Source organism: Physeter macrocephalus, chromosome 11 (genome assembly GCF_002837175.3).
Source record: "Physeter macrocephalus isolate SW-GA chromosome 11, ASM283717v5, whole genome shotgun sequence".
Taxonomy (NCBI): Eukaryota; Metazoa; Chordata; class Mammalia; order Artiodactyla; family Physeteridae; genus Physeter; species Physeter macrocephalus.
In genome coordinates, this window is record NC_041224.1 from 135,064,498 (window position 1) to 135,082,174 (window position 17,677).

General features: G+C 37.8%; 1 protein-coding gene across 10 annotated transcripts in view; it reads right to left on the reverse strand.

The window, feature by feature from the left end:
- FERMT2 (FERM domain containing kindlin 2) overlaps positions 1-17,677 on the reverse strand; it is a 75,309-nt gene that overhangs the window by 41,002 nt on the left and 16,630 nt on the right. For all 10 annotated transcript variants that reach the window (XM_007121849.2, XM_028495878.2, XM_028495875.2 and 7 more), the window contains exon 3: positions 10,046-10,279. In XM_007121849.2, coding sequence (XP_007121911.1) covers positions 10,046-10,279 — 234 coding nt within the window. The remainder of the gene's footprint in view (positions 1-10,045; positions 10,280-17,677) is intronic.

The window sequence follows — 17,677 nt, forward strand, 5'->3', positions numbered from 1 at the left end:
AATGATACTGATTTAATAAAAATTTATAAGTTATAATAAAGTGAGAAACAAAAAGTTGAGAAAAAAGAAGTGAACAGATATCTAAAATGGATAAATCAAGAAATAACAGCATAAGCACATTATTTAAATTACGGAACTAAAACAAACAGTAAAAAAGTAGAAAGTGGTAGGGAATGTGCTTGGGGTTGGGGAGAAATAGGACAGAAAAGTCATTTTATGTTATATGCTTTTTAAGCTTTAACTCTGTTATCTATGGCTTTGATTAAAAAAATAATTTCAAAATCTTTCTGCTTATGGTGTAAAGAATGAATTGGAAGGAACACGGATGGATAAAGCAGACCACTTAGGAGGCTGCTGGAACAGTCCAGAAGAGAGATGGTGGTGGTGTGGCCTATGAGAGCAGTAAGGATGGTAGAGATGGAAAGATGTGGAAAGATTCAAGATATATCTTGGAGGCAAAATTAACACTTCTGGGTGATGGAAGTAATGTGTATAAGGAAGAGAGTGGTGCTAAGGATCACTCCCAAGTTTCTGACGTATATCTGGGATGGTGATTTTACTGCTATGGAGACTTCTGAGGGGCAGAGTGGGAAGGGCGGAACACAGAGATTTGGAAAGGAATACCATGAGCTCAGTTTTGAACATGTTCAATTTGAAATTTCTGTGAAAGAAATGGTTTTGTTATTACAAAATAATGCTTCAATGAGCAAATGATGGCTTTCTAAAAAAGGTACATGGATAGAAGAAAATCAAGGATGAGTTAAGAACGGTCTCAACTAAGACGGAGTAACAAGAATCTGATTTACCCTCCTGCTTTATTTAAATAATAAGAAAGGAGAAGAAACTTTTTCAGATATTAGACAACAAGGAGCACAGGAGAGAAGAGAAAAAAAACAGAATGAGCTCTTTGACTGTACCAGCTTACTGCCTAAAAGTAGTTCAGGGTGGGGAAGGGGCAAACAGAGTCAGCTCTTGCTGAGTTGAGAGATCTGAGATGGAATCCAGGGAGGCCAAGATGGCTAAAATTTGTGGGTCAGAGTACCAGAGAGAAGAGAGCTCCACAGAGAGATCTGGAGATCTGTAGTTATCCACGGGATCTGGGTGAATACTGATCTGTGTATTTGTGAGGGGAAAGTCTTCCTAATACACAGAATATTGAGAAGAATCCCCAGAAGGAAATTAGCCCTGGACTAATGGTGGCTCTGGACCTGCCCTAACAGAGCTTAAAAAGCAAGTGTCAAAAGGATCCAACTGATTCCAAGTAATTTGGCTGAAAAATTTGACGGAAAAAAAGCCAATGCTACTTTTTAAAATTTATTTATTCATTTATTTATTTTTGGCTGTGTTGGGTCTTAGTTGCTGTGCACAGGCTTTCTCTATTTGTGGTGAGCGGGAGCTACTCTTCGCTGCAATGTGCGGGCTTCTCACTGCGGTGGCTTCTCTTGTTGTGAAGCATGGGCTTTAGGCATGCAGCCTTCAGTAGTTGTGGCAAGTGGGCTCAGTAGTTGTGGCTCGCAGGCTCTAGAGCACAAGCTCAGTAGTTGTGGAGCACGGGCTTAGCTGCTCCGCGGCATGTGGGTCCTTCAACCCATGTCCCCTGCACTGGCAGGTGGATTCTTAACCACTGTGACACCAGGCAAGTCCCAGCCAACGCTACTTTAAGGAATACAGAAAGAAATCCAGCCACCAACAATGAAAAATTAACAGACTCTAGCATTCAATCAGAAATTACCAGACATAAAAGAAGCGACCCATTACCAGGAGTAAAAGGGGGGAAAAAGTAGCAGAAGCAGAAATAACTACAATGATAGAATCAGTAATCAAAGATATTAAAATATCTATTATAAATACACTCCATATATTTAAGAAAGGAGAGAAAAGCATAAAAATAAGGAAGAAAAAAATTAAAGATTTATGTACTTTTTAAAAGGCCAAAATCAAACTTCTAGTGATGAAAAATACATCTGAAATGAACACTGGATGGGATTAACAGCAGATCAGCAGAAGACCAATGAACTTGAAGACAACAATGGACACTATCCAAGATGAAACATAGAGAATAAAGACCGAAAAAAGGAAGAGAGCATCAGTGACCCATGGAAGAATAACAGTTGCTCTAACATATATGAAACAAGCCCAACAAAGGATAGCTGTGGGGAGGGACACCAAAAATTATTTGAAGAACTAGTGGTTGAAAATTACACAAATCTGACGAAAACCGTAAATCCACAAATCTAAGAAACACCATGACCCTAGAACAGAATAAACTTAAAGAAAACTATGCCAGGACACATCAGAATTAAATGCTGAAAACCAGGATAAAGATAAATTCTTAAAAGGTTAACAGGGAAAACTTCAGAGGGGAACAAACAGAGAGCCATAACGGACTTTTCTGAAATTATGCAAACCAGAAGACGAGAAAGACATCTGAGAATTACTGAAAAGAGGAAAAATCAGGAATTCTTCATATAGCTGCAATATCTTTCAAAAATGAAGGCAAGCATAGCACAGGGAGATCACCTCTGTGCTCTGTGACCACCGAGAGGGGTGGGATAGGGAGGGTGGGAGGGAGGGAGACGCAAGAGGAAACAGATACGGGAACACATGTATATGTATAACTGATTCACTTTGTTGTAAAGGAGAAACTAACACACTATTGTAAAACAGTTATACTCCAATAAAGATGTTAAAAAAAACAATACAAAACAAAAATGAAGGCAAGATTTCTGTAGACAAAAGGTAAAAAAAAAAAAAAAAAATTATCACTAGCATACCTGCACTATAAAAAGGTCACATGAAGTTCCTCAGATAGAAGAAAAAGGATATCACATGGAAAGTATTCTTACAAAGAGCAGTGAAAAATGATAAATGCGTGGGCAATTATAAAAGACCATTTTTCTTATTTTTTTTTTTTGTGGTATGCGGGCCTCCCTCTGCCGCGGCCTCTCCCACTGCAGAGCACAGGCTCCGGACGCGCAGGCTCAGCGGCCATGGCTCACGGGCCCAGCCGCTCCGCGGCACGCGGGATCCTCCCAGACCGGGGCGCGAACCCAGTTCCCCTGCATCGGCAGGCGGACGCGCAACCACTGCACCACCAGGGAAGCCCTTTCTTATTTTTTAATATTTAAAAAGACAATTATTGTTTTAGGGGAAAATAATGTTGAGTTTTAGCATATTTGAAAGTAACACATATGACAACAGCACAAAGAACAGGAAAGGGGAAATGGAACTATACTGTTTTAAGATTATTATACTGGGCTTCCCTGGTGGCGCAGTGGTTGAGAGTCCGCCTGCCGATGCAGGGGACACGGGTTCATGCCCCGGTCCGGGAAGATCCCACACGCCACGGAGCAGCTGGGCCCATGAGCCATGGCCGCTGAGCCTGCGCATCCGGAGCCTGTGCTCCGCAATGGGAGAGGCCACAACAGTGAGAGGCCCGCGTACCGCAAAAAAAAAAAAAAAAAAAAAAAAAAAAAAGATTATTATACTATGTGTGAAATGGTATACTATTTGAACACAGAATGTGAATAAAGTTAACGTCATACACTGTAACCCCAGAACAACCACTAAAAAGACAAAAGTGGTAATAGCTAGTAAGTCACAGGTGACAATAAACGTAACTGTAACAAACAAACCCCCCCTCAATTTAAAAGAAAAGAGGGAAAAGAAAAAAAATAGAGCACACAGAAATCTTAAAATAAATACCATATAAAAAACAAATACCAAGGTGATAGATTTAAACTCAACAACACTGATAATCACATTAAAAGTAAATGGTCTATCAACTGTGTTGCATGCCAATTTGATATTATCATTATAAAGCAATATTACACTTAGAAACCTAATTGTTTTCCCATAATCACTGAATTCTCTGATATCTTTTTTCCAACTTCCTAGCGTTTCCTCTCTGAAGTATTTAAATTAACTGTCCTGGATGAAGTTTCCTTTAAAAGGCAATGTCTATAAAGTCCTATGGCTTCAACATATTCAATTTTGTTTTGAAAGGTAATAAAAATAGTGAATTTCTATTCCTACATCTAAACCACTGGAAAAAAATAAAGTAATCTAATGGAAGCAACCTAAATGTCCATTGACAGATGAATGGATAAAGAAGATGTGGGGTGTGTGAGTGTACATGTGTGTGTGTAATGGAATATTACTCAGCCATAAAAAAGAATGAAATAATGCCATTAGCAGTAACAGATGGACCTAGAGATTATCATAGGAAATGAAGTCAGACAGAGAAAGATAAATATCATATGATACCATTTATATGTGGAATCTAAAAAAATGATACAAATGAACTTTCCATTTACTCTTAAAAAGGCTCGTCATTTGTAAAGCCTGCATGTCAAAACCCACCTTACATAAAAGAACTCAGCATGCTTTGCCAGCAGTGTTTCTTTCAAAAAGGAAAGGAAAATGTAACTAAAAACCTCATTTAGGGCTTCCCTGGTGGCGCAGTGGTTGAGAGTCCGCCTGCCGATGCAGGGGACACGGGTTCGTGCCCCAGTCCGGGAAGATCCCACATGCTGCGGAGCGGCTGGGCCCGTGAGCCACGGCCACTGAGCCTGCGCATCCGGAGCCTGTGCTCCGCAACGGGAGAGACCACAACAGTGGGAGGCCCGCGTACCGCAAAAGAAAAAAAAAAACAAACCCCACTCATTTAATCATTACACAGAAGCATCTTCTTAAGAGTTATGTTATAAAAAAATCAAGATAATTTTTACCAAATAAAAAACTTAGAAAGCAGTCTGCCAAAACTCACACAAGAAATAGACAATCTGAATAAGTCTATACCTATTAAAGCAATTGAATCAATAATTAATAACCTTCCAAAACAGAAAGCACTAGGGCCAGACAGGTTCACTGGTGAATTCTACCAAACATTTTTTCTAGTTTTACTGAGGTATAACTGACATACAACACTGTGTAAGTTTAAGGTGCACAGCATAATGACTTGACTTACATAATATTACCACAGTAAGTTTAGATAACATCCATTATCTCATACAGATACCCCAAAAAAGTTTATTTTCCTTATGGTAAGAACTCTTATGATCTACTCTCGTAACAACTTGCAAATAAACCACACAGTAGTGTTAACTCTAGTCATCGTGCTATATACCACATCCCCAGTACTTACTTATCTTGTAACTGGAAGTTTGTACCTTTTGACTACCTTAATCCAGTTCCTCCCCTTAGGTTGTTTCCATGTCTTGACTATTATAAATAATGCTGCTATAAACATGGGGGTGCAGCTATCTCTCTGACACAGTGCTTTCATTTCCTTTGGATATATTCCCAGAAGTAGAACTGCTGGATCATATGGTAGTTCTACTTTTAGTTTTTTGAGGAACCTCCATACAGTTTTCCATAGTGGCTACATCAATGTACAGTCCCACCAACAGTGCACAAGGGTTTCCTTTTCTCTACATCCTTGCCAGCATTTATCACTTGTCTTTTTGATAACCATTCTAACAAGTGTGAGATATATCTCATTGTGGTTTCAATTTGTACTTCCCTAATGATTAGTGATGTTGAGCACATTTCCATGTACCTGTTGACCATGTGTATAACTTGTTTGGAAAAATGTCCATTCAGGTCCTTTGCCCATTTTTAAAACTGGATTATTTGGGGGTTTTTTGCTATTAAGCTATATGAGCTCTTTATATATTTTGGGTATTAACTCATCAGATATATGGATTGCAGATAATTTTTCCCATTCCACAGGTTGTTTTTCATTTTGTTGGTCATTTCTTTGGCCATGCAGAAAATTTTTTTGTTTGATGTAATTCTACTTGTTTATTTTTGCTTGTGCTTTAGGTGTTATATCCAAAAAGTCATTGCCAAAACCCATGTCAAGGAGCTTTTCTCTTGACATCTGAGGAAGAAATTATACTAATTCTCTATAGTCTCTTTCAGAAGACAGAAGCAGAGGAAATACTTCCTAATTCATTCTATGAAGCCAGCATTACTCTAATACTAAAATCAAACAAAGACATGGCAAGAAAAGAAAACTATAGACCAATATCTCTAATGAACAAAAATGCAAAAATCTTTAATAAACTATTAGCAAATCGAATCCAACAATGTATAAATAGAATTATACACCATGACCAAGTGGGATTTATGCCAAGTATGCAAGGCTGGTTCAACATCCAAAAATCAATATAACCCATCACATCAAAAGGCTGAAGAGGAAAAATTACATGACCATATCAATAGACGTTAAAAAAAAAAAGCATGACAAAATCCAACACTTATTCATGATAAAACACAGTAAACTAAAATAGAGGGGAACCTTCCTCAACTTTTTTTTTTTTGGCTGTGCTGTGTGGCTTGTATGATCTCCCTGGTGGTCTAGTGGTTAGGATTCAGCGCTTTCATTGCTGCAGTCCAAGTTCAATCCGTGGTTGGGGAACACTTCCTCAACTTGATAAAGAGTATCTACAAAAAACCTTCAGCTAACAACATAAGTAATGATGAGAAACTAGACACTTTCCCACTAAAATCAGAAACAAGGCAAGGATGTCCTCTCATATCACTGCTTTTCAATATTGTACTGGAAGCCCTAGCTTATGCAATAAGAAAAGGAAATAAAAAGTGTACATATTGGGAAGGAAGAAATCTGTCTTTGTTCACAGATAACATGATCATCTCTACAGAAAATCTAAAAGAACTAACAAAAACTCCAGAAACAAATAAATAATTATAGCAAGGTAAAGGACACAAGGTTAATATACAAAAGTAAACTGCTTTCCAGCAGTGAGCATGTGGAATTTGAAATGTAAAACACAATACTATTTACATTAGCACCAAAAAATAAAATACTTAGATATAAATATGACAAAGTATGCACAGGATCTATATAAGGAGAACTACAAAACTGTGATGAAAGAAATTAAAGAAAAAAATAAGGGGAGAGACATTCCATGTTCATGGTCAGGAAGACTTGATCGTCAAGATGTCAGTTCTTCTCAGCTTGATCTATAGATTCGATGCAATCCCAAACAAAATCTCAGCAAGTTATTTTATGGATACTGACAAACTAATTCTAAAGTTTATATGGAAAGGCAAAAGACCCAGGATACCCAACACAATATTGAAGGAGAAGAGCAAATTTGGAGGATTGATGATACCTGACTTCAATTCTTACTGTAAAAAGCTACAGTAATCAAGACAAGGTGGTATTGGCAAAAGAACAGCAAACAGATCAATGGAAAAGAATATAGAGCCCAGCAAGAGACCTACATAAACATAGTCAACTGGTCTTTGACAAAGCAGCAAAGGCAACACAATGGAGAAAAGATAATTTTTCAATAAACAGTGCTATAACAACTGGACATCCACATGCAAAAAAAATGAATCTAGACCCAGACCACACACCCTTCACAAAAATGAACTCAAAATGGATCACAGACCTAAATGTAAACTGTAAAAGCCTTAAAAGATAACATAGAAAAAAATCTAGATGACCTTGGGTTTGGTGATGACTTTTTAGATATAACAAAGGCATGATCCATGAAAGAAGTAACTGATAAGACAGACTTTATAAAAATTAAAAATTTCTGCTCTGTGAAAGAAACTACCAAAGATAATGAAAAGATAAGCCACAGACTGGGATAAAATATTTGCAAGACATATCTGATAAAGGACCGTTACCCAAAATATACAAAGAACTATTAAAACTCAACAGTAAAAAAACAAAAAACTTGACTGAAAAATAGGCCACAGACTTGAACAGATACCTCACCAAAGAAGATGTACAGATGGCAAATGAGCATATGAAAAGATGTTCCACATCATGTCATCACGGAAATGCAAAATCAAAACAATGATATACCACTATACATCTGTAAGAATGGCCACAATCCAGAACACTGACAACACCAAATGCTGGTGAGAATTCAAGAGCAACAGGAATTCTCATTCACTGCTGAATGTGAATGCAAAATGGTATAGCTACTTTGGAAGACAATTTAGCGGTTTCCTACAAAACTAAGCATATTCTTACCATATGATCCAACAATCATACTCCCTAGTATTTACCCAAAGGAGTAAAAAACACATGTTCACAAAAAAAAACCTGTACATGAATGTTTACAGCAGCTTTATTTATAATTGCAAAACTTGGAAATAACTAAGATATCTGTCAGTAGGTGTGGAAAATAAACTGTGGCACATCCAGACAATGGGATATTATTCAGCGCTTATAAAAATGAGTTACCAAGCTACGAAAAGACATGAAGGAAACTTAAATGTACATTACTAAGCAAAAGACACCAATTTGAAAAGCTACATATTGTATGATTCCAATTGTATGACAGTCTGTAAAAGGCAAAACTATGGAGACAGTAAACAGATGAACAATTGCCAGGGGTTGGTAGGGGAGGAATGAAAAGGCAGAGTACAGATTTTCAGGGCAGTGAAACTATTCTATATGATATTACAATGATGGATATGTCATTATACATTTGTCCAAAGCCATAGACTGTACAACAGTCTATGAGTAAACACTAATGTAAACCATGGAGTGTGGATGATAATGATGTATCAATGAAGGTTTATCATTACAACAAATGTCCCAGTCTGGTGTGGGGTCTTGATAGTGGGGAGGTTGTATGTGTGGGAATCAGGGTAAATGGGAACACTCTGTACTTTCTGCTTAATTTTGCTGTGAACCTAAAACTGCTGTAAAAAAAGTTTATTAAAAAAACTGATAAATGATATAAACAGGTAATTCAAAAAAGAAACTGAAATGGCCAGTAAAGACATAAAAACATAGATATCTTTATAAACTAAAATGAAATACTGTATTTTTTCACTCAGAAGCAAACACTAAAAACTGACAACATTCAAGTGTTAGTGACAACTTGAGGCAATGGGTTTTCACACATTGACGGTTGGAATGTAAACTGGTATAACCACTTGGGAGAGCAATTTGACGGTATCTGAAATGAATTATGTGTACACTTAAAACACAGAAATTCTACTTTCAACTTCTACACAAACACAAAAGAGAAATTCCTCCACACTCGTGCAAAACGGCATTAAGAAGATACCTGCACAGCAACTGCAGGAACATTTTGTTTTTGGATATAGACACCCACAGATGTGGATACATGTATGTATGTTTACATATTTTCAAAAGTACTGGAAAGATACATACTAACCTTATGACAGTAGTTGCTTTGTGAAGGGAGATTAGAGGAGAATATGAATCAAGAACTTTACCTGTATTATTTTGACTTAAAAAGCAGTTTAGCAAAATGATAAAATATCAGCTTTTAATTCTAGATATTAGGATTTAGGTTAATGTTACATAATTCTTTGTATTTTTCTGTATTTTAATTTTTGTTTTAGAAATTCCATTAAACATAAAAAAAACCTTGTAATTTGAGTCATTAGAACAAAACAGTAACGTCCTATATCTCCCCCAAATCTATGGTACAATGGAGTTATGTACTAATGATAGTGGCAATGGTTCACATTTTCTCTGATGGTTGAATATTTCCTGTCATATGACAGAACTGGGTCAGCCAAAAGTAAACTCAATCTCATTTCAGAAAACATAAACAGAACTGCTACAAGAGTTTTCAAATTGTAGACTGGTTAAGGATGACAACACTCATGGTCATTTCCTTAGGAGCTGTGTCAGGCCTTCAATGAAGGAACACAATCTGCCTGAATCACTAAAATCGAATACTGACTTACGTTGAAGGAAATACTACAAAAGCTACATCACTCTGAAAACAATTGCCTGTTCTCTTCTCCTTCCCATAAAAATAAAGTCATCAGAATGAGGTATTAAATAATTCTATTTCTAATAAGGAAACACTAGACACCTCCTGTTCTACCTTAACTCAACATTTCTTTACCTTAAAGTAATATAAAAACTTTAAAGAATAAAGTAATAATTTCACAAATACACAAACACGGATAGCTCACCCCAATCCCTACTCCTTGAGATAAACTCAATGTCAGTCATCAGTCATATACATATCATGCAACTCATAATTTCATGAATGTATTTAATACTTACTAAAAGTCTTACAGATGTCAGAAACAGCTTTGAAGACTCTGTCAGAGAAATTCACTTTCACCTTCACATACTTCATGTTGGGAAGTTGCAGGCGGAGCAGCTTGTGCTGGGGGGTGAACTGAAGCTTAGCATCTGCCTGAACGCCATACTTGTCCAAGGTCCAATGTGTCTTGAGGAGCCAAGTTCTCTTCTTTTCCCACCACAGAGCATGGTCAGACCAATCTTTTTTTACATCTATTAAACAAACAAACAAAACACTTCTAAAAATCATCAAGATCACCTTGAGAGAAATCATAAGCAGAAAACTAAATAACTGGGTATTTAATATGATCAACTAATTAAATACTAAGTGCCTGTTTTGTGATAGGTACAAAAGAAATACTAAATAGCTGAGAAAACATTCTGCCCTTGAAAGCTGGTATAGAAGGTAGCCGAGGCAGAATACACAGGGTAACTAGTAACGCTTAAGGGGGACACACAAATGACGAAGAGAGTAAGTACTCTCTGTAGGCATTCCGAGAACAAAGAGAACCCTGGGGACTAGAATCAGAAGGATTAATGATGAGGCGGAGTTGGTGGATTCTGAGCCCAGCCTGGAGGAATGGACAATATTCTGATGATAAAATAGGTGAGAAGGCTGAGGCATATGAGGCTGTAGAGGCATGCTGAGGTTAACGAGTGGTGAAGAGTAAGATGGAACCAAAGTGAACAAAACCCAATATCCTAGGTAAAGAAGAGACTGGAAAAGAAAACATCCACGAGTAACACTTAATAACTTATTAAGAGAAAACAAAAACAAAAAAAAAACTACACTCCCAACCACACACCCAAATACATTCCAAGAAAAGTAACTTATAAGTCACACTGTCCAACTTTTTTTCCCCAATATATTTCGGTACAAGAGAAAACATTAATATCTGTTATACTCTTTAACATCCTTATGCAATTAAATTAAATGAAAATAAATTTATACCAAATAAAGAGTATAATTTACACAAGATTTGGCTACCCCCAGATACAGAAGATCATAACAATAAACTTGCAAATAAAAGCCAACTTTAGCTAGTTCTTAAAGTAGCAATAAAAGTAAAGACTTTTTGGATCAATTATATGATAAACTAAGAACCAAAAAAGGGGGACAGGATATTTTTTTAAAAAAACAGTATTAGCCAAACAAAGCTTTCCTGGGGAAGAAAATAAAAATGAAAAATATTATGATTCTGATATAAAGTTCATTTTAATACAGTTTTAAAAAGAATTGGTCAATTTTAAAAGTATACACTAACCTGAAATTTTTTTTAGCACCTACCAGAAAGCTTCAGAGTAAAAAAACCAAACTACCACATTGATTATGAGCCTAGCAACACTTTCTATAATGGTGAAATTTACTTGATATAATTAACTTCTCCTCATTATGGAAGAAACACATCACAGGTGGGAAAAAGACTTTCAATTCCCCCAGATATTAAAAAAATATTTTAATTAGTAAGTACTTTAATGGGAGAACTGTAATTACTTGTGATTATATTGCCATTTTGAAATTTCAATATTTGTTTTGGGAAAGCCCAGTCAATTATGTTATTTGAAGTTTGGCTGCAGAAATACATATTTTACAACTACTTACTTAGTTGTGACACAATGTATATAGTACCCTGCATCTTAAATTATTTTCCAGCACAGAATTTATCAACTGACTTTTAGAAACAGCAAATCTGATCTAGCTCACAAGAACACAACCAAGGTTGGGACCTTTCATATTCTATGAGGTCAATGTCACACACCTTACAGATGGTTTACTTTTTTCTTCAGGAATAAAGAACCCAAGGCAGAAAAAGATAATTTGTAATCAATGATAGTAACCAGGCAGAGCAAGGCTGAGCTGAACTGAATTAATTGTAGGTAGGTATCTAATACTTTCTTCCCCATATCTCAATCCATTCACTTCTGCTGCCAATATCAACCATTAAGGAAACTACAACATATATTCCCAGTGGGGGGAGAAGAGAGGAAAAAGCTGTACACCGCTAATAATAATAATAGTTTTGTAAATACTGACTTAAGTCATTTGGGTTCCCTTTGACTTAAATCAAAAGACAATCCTGAAATAAGAACTTTGGCACAAGTAGCTTATTTTTTTTGGGGGGGGGGGAGCGGGAATCCCAGGAAGCATACCTGAGGGGATTAGGAAAAGCGAAACAGAGGGAGAAAAGTCTATTAAGGATTCATTAACTTCTGTGGATAACTGGAGTTCAGTCCTGTGAGATACCCTATGAGGAATTACATAGAACATGACTTAGAATTATCCCCCTAAGGAAAGAGAAAGCTGGGGCATCTATCCAATTCCTTGGTTGAGGGTTGCTCCTAGGGCCATTAAATCCCAGCATTTCCCCAGCTGCCACACATGGGCTGGCCACCCTACACTCAAGCAGTTAACTCACCAAGGCTGAAATATTTACTACATGTACTTTTACAGAAAGACTTTGTAGGCCCGGATCCAATAAAATCTCAATTTTGCATCAATTAGGCTTCAAACCCTGACCTCAGAAACAGGTACTTCCCATGATCTTCCTCTTTAAAAATTTAACCCTCCCCATTAATTCCACCTTGGTTTTTTATACCAAAGGAACGGCACCCCTGCATCCAAAAAGAATAAACATTGACAAGAAGGACATATAATCCAAAGATTGTGTACTAGAAACCTATGAATAGTTTGTTTACCCACAGAAAGAGAGAAAATCTTTTACTGACTGGCAACACTGGTAAAAATCAGTCTTTTTTACCCACAGAAAATACTAGGTAAGTAACAGTATAGGAAAGAAAAATTACCCCAAATAAAAGCAGAAACAGGACACCAGAAAAGATCTGAAGTGCCGATAGGGCACATGCCAAGAGACAAAAACAGAGAAAAGCAGGCATTCTGACAGCAAAAGAAGTAGTCAGTGTTAGAAGATGGAATGGTTGGACTATGGGAGCCTGTGACACATGTTCAAATAGTATAATTTTTGGTAGCATTCTTGAAGACTCAAAATACCAGCAACCTAATCAGCATTAATTATAAGATAATCACTACTACAGAACAAGAACAAACAGCATCTACAAAATATTCATTAATTCCACAAATATCTACTGAACATTTACTATGTGCCAGAAGGCACTATTCTAGTGCTAGAGATACAGTGATGAGAAGAACAAAGTTCCAGCATCTTTGAAGAAGGCCAATATGACTAGAATTGAGGAGGTGAAGCATCAGAGAGCTCGGCAGAAGCCTTGTATATTATAAAGTTGTTTAGCTTTTATTATGTGTGTGAGAGAAGCCACTAGAGCAGTGTTTTTCAGCTTGTTTGGCATTAGAATTATCTGAGCAACTTTTCAAATAGAGTAATGCCTGGACTCAGCCCAAACCACTCTGGGTGTGGGTCTAGAAATTGATTTTAAGCAGGGGAGTGATTTTTTATTTCAAAATCATCAGATAATTCTGAAGAATGAAGGGGCAGGGGTGTGCATGAGTGAAATTCAGAGGCCGTGCAAGAAGTTAACATGGGAGTGGACAGGATGAAAGTTTGAAATACAATGGTTGGGCAGCGAGGAAGTAGAAATAAGGAATACAGACAACTTTTCCTGATTGTTATAGTGGGGAGCAGAATCATAGATGGTAGATGAACGGAAAGGGGATGGCAAATCCAAGAAGTATTTTCAGTCTTGTTTTTAAGAACGAAACCTATTTCAGCATTATTTAAATAGTGATGATCCTATAAAGCTTAAAACACGTTTCCAATTATCATTCTTTCCTTTGACTGCCCCTCCACAGAGAGTCATTGTATCACAGTGTCATTTCAAAACTTTTTAGAGACTTGATTGAGCTCTCTTAAATATGCATGACAATATTTTCCCACTTACTAGAAAATCTTCCTTTGGTTCTGGCTTTGTATCACACTATGTATCTTATTTTGAAACTAACAATATCTACACATCAAGTCCCACAATTGGCTCCACTACAGATATCATAAGAATCTATTTATTCTATTCAGAAGTAGCAAAAACAATTTTACACTCTGATCAAAATCCTGAGAAAGATGATATACCAACTGAGAATCATTCACCAAGGCAAACATAAGTGCCAACTGCACATCAAAAATACTTAACTACACAAGTTGTGTGTGTGTGTGTGTGTGTGTGTGTGTGTGTAAAGCTGTATATCTTAATGCAATAGCTCCTTCATTTCAAACCAGGTAGATTGAAACAACTATTATAAATTTATGGCCAACAGGATCCAAGATAGCACCAGGCAATCCTACCATGTTTCTTCTATCCACCACTGTATTTCAAACTTGTCATCCCTCCTCACTGCCTGAGTATCCTCCTTCTCAGTAGACAACCACGGATTCTACTTTAGAAAACAGAGAAGCCATCAGATTGGAACTATTTCACCTAAGTGCCAACCAAATGTACAAACCTTCTTCCATCTGTACCTGTACGGGTCTCCTGCCTTTGTGTTATGATGAGAAGCGTCTCTCCTGTTTATCTGAAACCAATCCTGCTACCTATGCTCTGCTGCCCTTCCCACCTTCTAGAAACCATGCACTTCTCACTCAGACTCCTAGGTATCTCATCCATTCTTATGGCTTTACATGGCATCTATACACTTACCTTCCTAATGTTTATCTCTAGCCCAACCTTCTGCTTAGAACACCAATTTATACATCCTACTGACTATCCCACATCTCCACCTGATGTCTCACAGGCATCTCAAATTTAATATGTATGAAACTTAACCCAATTTTCTCCTAGCCCTACTGTTATTAAATAGCCCTAACTGTCAACCCAACTTGCTCATGCCAGAAATCTACTTTATTTATTTATTTGGCTGCACCAGGTCTTAGTTGCAGCACGTGGAATCTTCATTGCCGTGCAGGATCTTTAGTTGTGGCATTCGGGATCTTTAGTTGTGGCATTCGGGATCTTTAGTTGCGGCATGTGGGATCTAGTTCCCTGACCAGGGATCGAACTCGAGCCCCCTGCATTGGGAGCGTGGAGTCTCAGCCACTGGACCACCAGGGAAGTCCCATGCCAGAAATATAAAAGTAATGAATTCTCCTCCCTGTAGTCCACACATTCATCAAGTCAGTTCCACTTCCCAAAATCTCCACTTCAGTCTGCACTGGCACCATTCTGTCTTTCAGGTAACCATCATCTCTCACACCGACTACTCCAACAGCCTCCTAACTGGTCTCCTTGATTCCGTCCAGCACACAACACCCAAAGTGATCTATTTAATGCTTTCATGTCATTCCCCTGCTGAAAATCTTTTAACAGCTTCCAACTACACTGGGAATGAAATCCAAAAGCCTTTGAGTCTACAAAGTGCCACACAGTGTAACCCACCTACTCCTCCATGTTTATCCTGCGCTATTCCTCCTCTGCTTCAGCCACACCTGCCTTCTTTCTACTCTTGAGAACTGTCAAGTAAATAAGCTCTTTCTTGCCTCAGTGGCTTTGCATGTGCCATTCCACTCTTTGAATGCCTAATTCCCTCTTGTCTTTCAAATTTTAGTTTAAATTCCATGTTCTCAGAAAGGCATTTCTTAACTACCCCATCTAAGATGAGACCTATGTCCTATGTCCCTCCTTTATTCTCTATTTCAGTACACTGTAATATCACTTATCAAAATTTGCATTCATTTTGTTTGTTGTTCATGGGATGGGGAGGTATCTTTCTTCCCTACCAAACTCTGAGAAGACAAGGACAATGCCTATTTTGATCACCATTGTATTTCTAGCACATTGCACAGGTGAGTGGCACACATTTGATATACGAATGAATGCTCATATTGAAATTTTTTTTTTTTTTTTTGGCGGTACAAGGGCCTCTCACTGTTGTGGCCTCTCCCGTTGCGGAGCGCAGGCTCCGGACGCACAGGCTCAGCAGCCATGGCTCACGGGCCCAGCCACTCCGCGGCATGTTTTTTTTTGGCGGTACAAGGGCCTCTCACTGTTGTGGCCTCTCCCGTTGCGGAGCGCAGGCTCCGGACGCACAGGCTCAGCAGCCATGGCTCACGGGCCCAGCCACTCCGCGGCATGTGGGATCTTCCCAGACCGGGGCACGAACCCGTGTCCCCTGCATCAGCAGGCGGACTCTCAACCACTGCGCCACCAGGGAAGCCCCATATTGAAAATTTTAAAGATCCTTCATTACTTCAAGAAAACATTAATCCCAACAAAGAAATTATTCTTAAACCAACAAGAAAAATTATACATAAGATTTATTAATTTAGTTGTATGTTTAAAAAAAATCTGTCTTATCTTCTTCAGAATTAAAACGTGTCTACGCTAACTAAAAGTATGGCACAGATTCCGCTGGACAGGGGGAATCAAACCCTATCGACTTCCTCTTCTTTCTCACATCTTCTTTTGCTCAAGACAATCCCTCCTATATGAAATGATTATGTTCCAAAAGTTCTTTTAAGTCTCAGAATTTAGATTTGCCACAAAGAAACATTATAAATAGGTTCCAAATCAGACTGTTACTCAAATCTAAAATAGCCCAAAGTATACTACTAGCAATACTCCACTAAACTGATATCATAAGGCTTTTGCAGAATATATGGTTGATGTTCAACTAGAGATGTAAGGAAAACTGCTAAGTGGCACATGCAGACTGTGGGTTGGATGGAGAGGAAGAAAGACAATGTTGCTGGTAAGTTGTGAGGGAGACAAGGGCTTCCTGCTAAAGTAGGGCACTTGGCTACTCCCTCATCATCCTTCCATAAACTCCAGGAATTCACTGGCCTCCTTCCTCTTTCCCAGCTACAATTTGTTGTCTTAGGCCAAGGTTTCTTTCCTCTGCTAAAGCTCCTAAAAACAGTAGAGCTTTACCTTCTGCTTTCCTCTCTAATTCCTGAAACATACAACTATTCTAATGTTTCTAATGAAATGTTATTGCCAATAATGTGTAAAGACAAGGTCTACAAGTAAAATTAATGCTTAAGTTTAAAAAATTATCTCTATAATGTTAACCCTAATGTTTGCTGAAATGTAAAGGACATTAAATATTAATTTCACTTTTCGATCACATAGTCTTTTGTTCTTAAGAACCCCTCACTCTCACTCCTTTAGGTCTCTCTCCTCCCAAACTCCTTTTAATTTCAGAGGTGAGGCAGCTGAGGATACTGCTCCCTTGTTTTTAGGATGTGCCCTCTTGTTCTTGTTTTTAATCACTCAGACCTTCAAAAAAGGAAATAGGCAAAATGGACAAAATGTTGCTCTTCAGGTACACAACCAATAAATGAATCAATAAACATTTTCCAAGGACCTACCATATGCCAGACACTAAGCTAGGCCATGCGAATATATAATTAGTTATGTAAGAATTCCCATCAAAGAGTCACTTACAGTCCAAGTGAGGGACGCAGACAGTGGCAGAAAGATCAGAATCCAGTTCTAATAGGTATCTAACTGATATCTCAAATGAAGAGTCAGCATGAAAAAATGGGCGACTAAATTTATGCTCACTCAGCTCTGCCCAAGGTAAACAAACTGTCTCCCAGGCACACAGAGACCTGGTATTTCCACTTTATTTAATAATTTCTTTACCTCCCTATGAGATGTCCAATCTGTCCTCTTCCTCACTCCTAA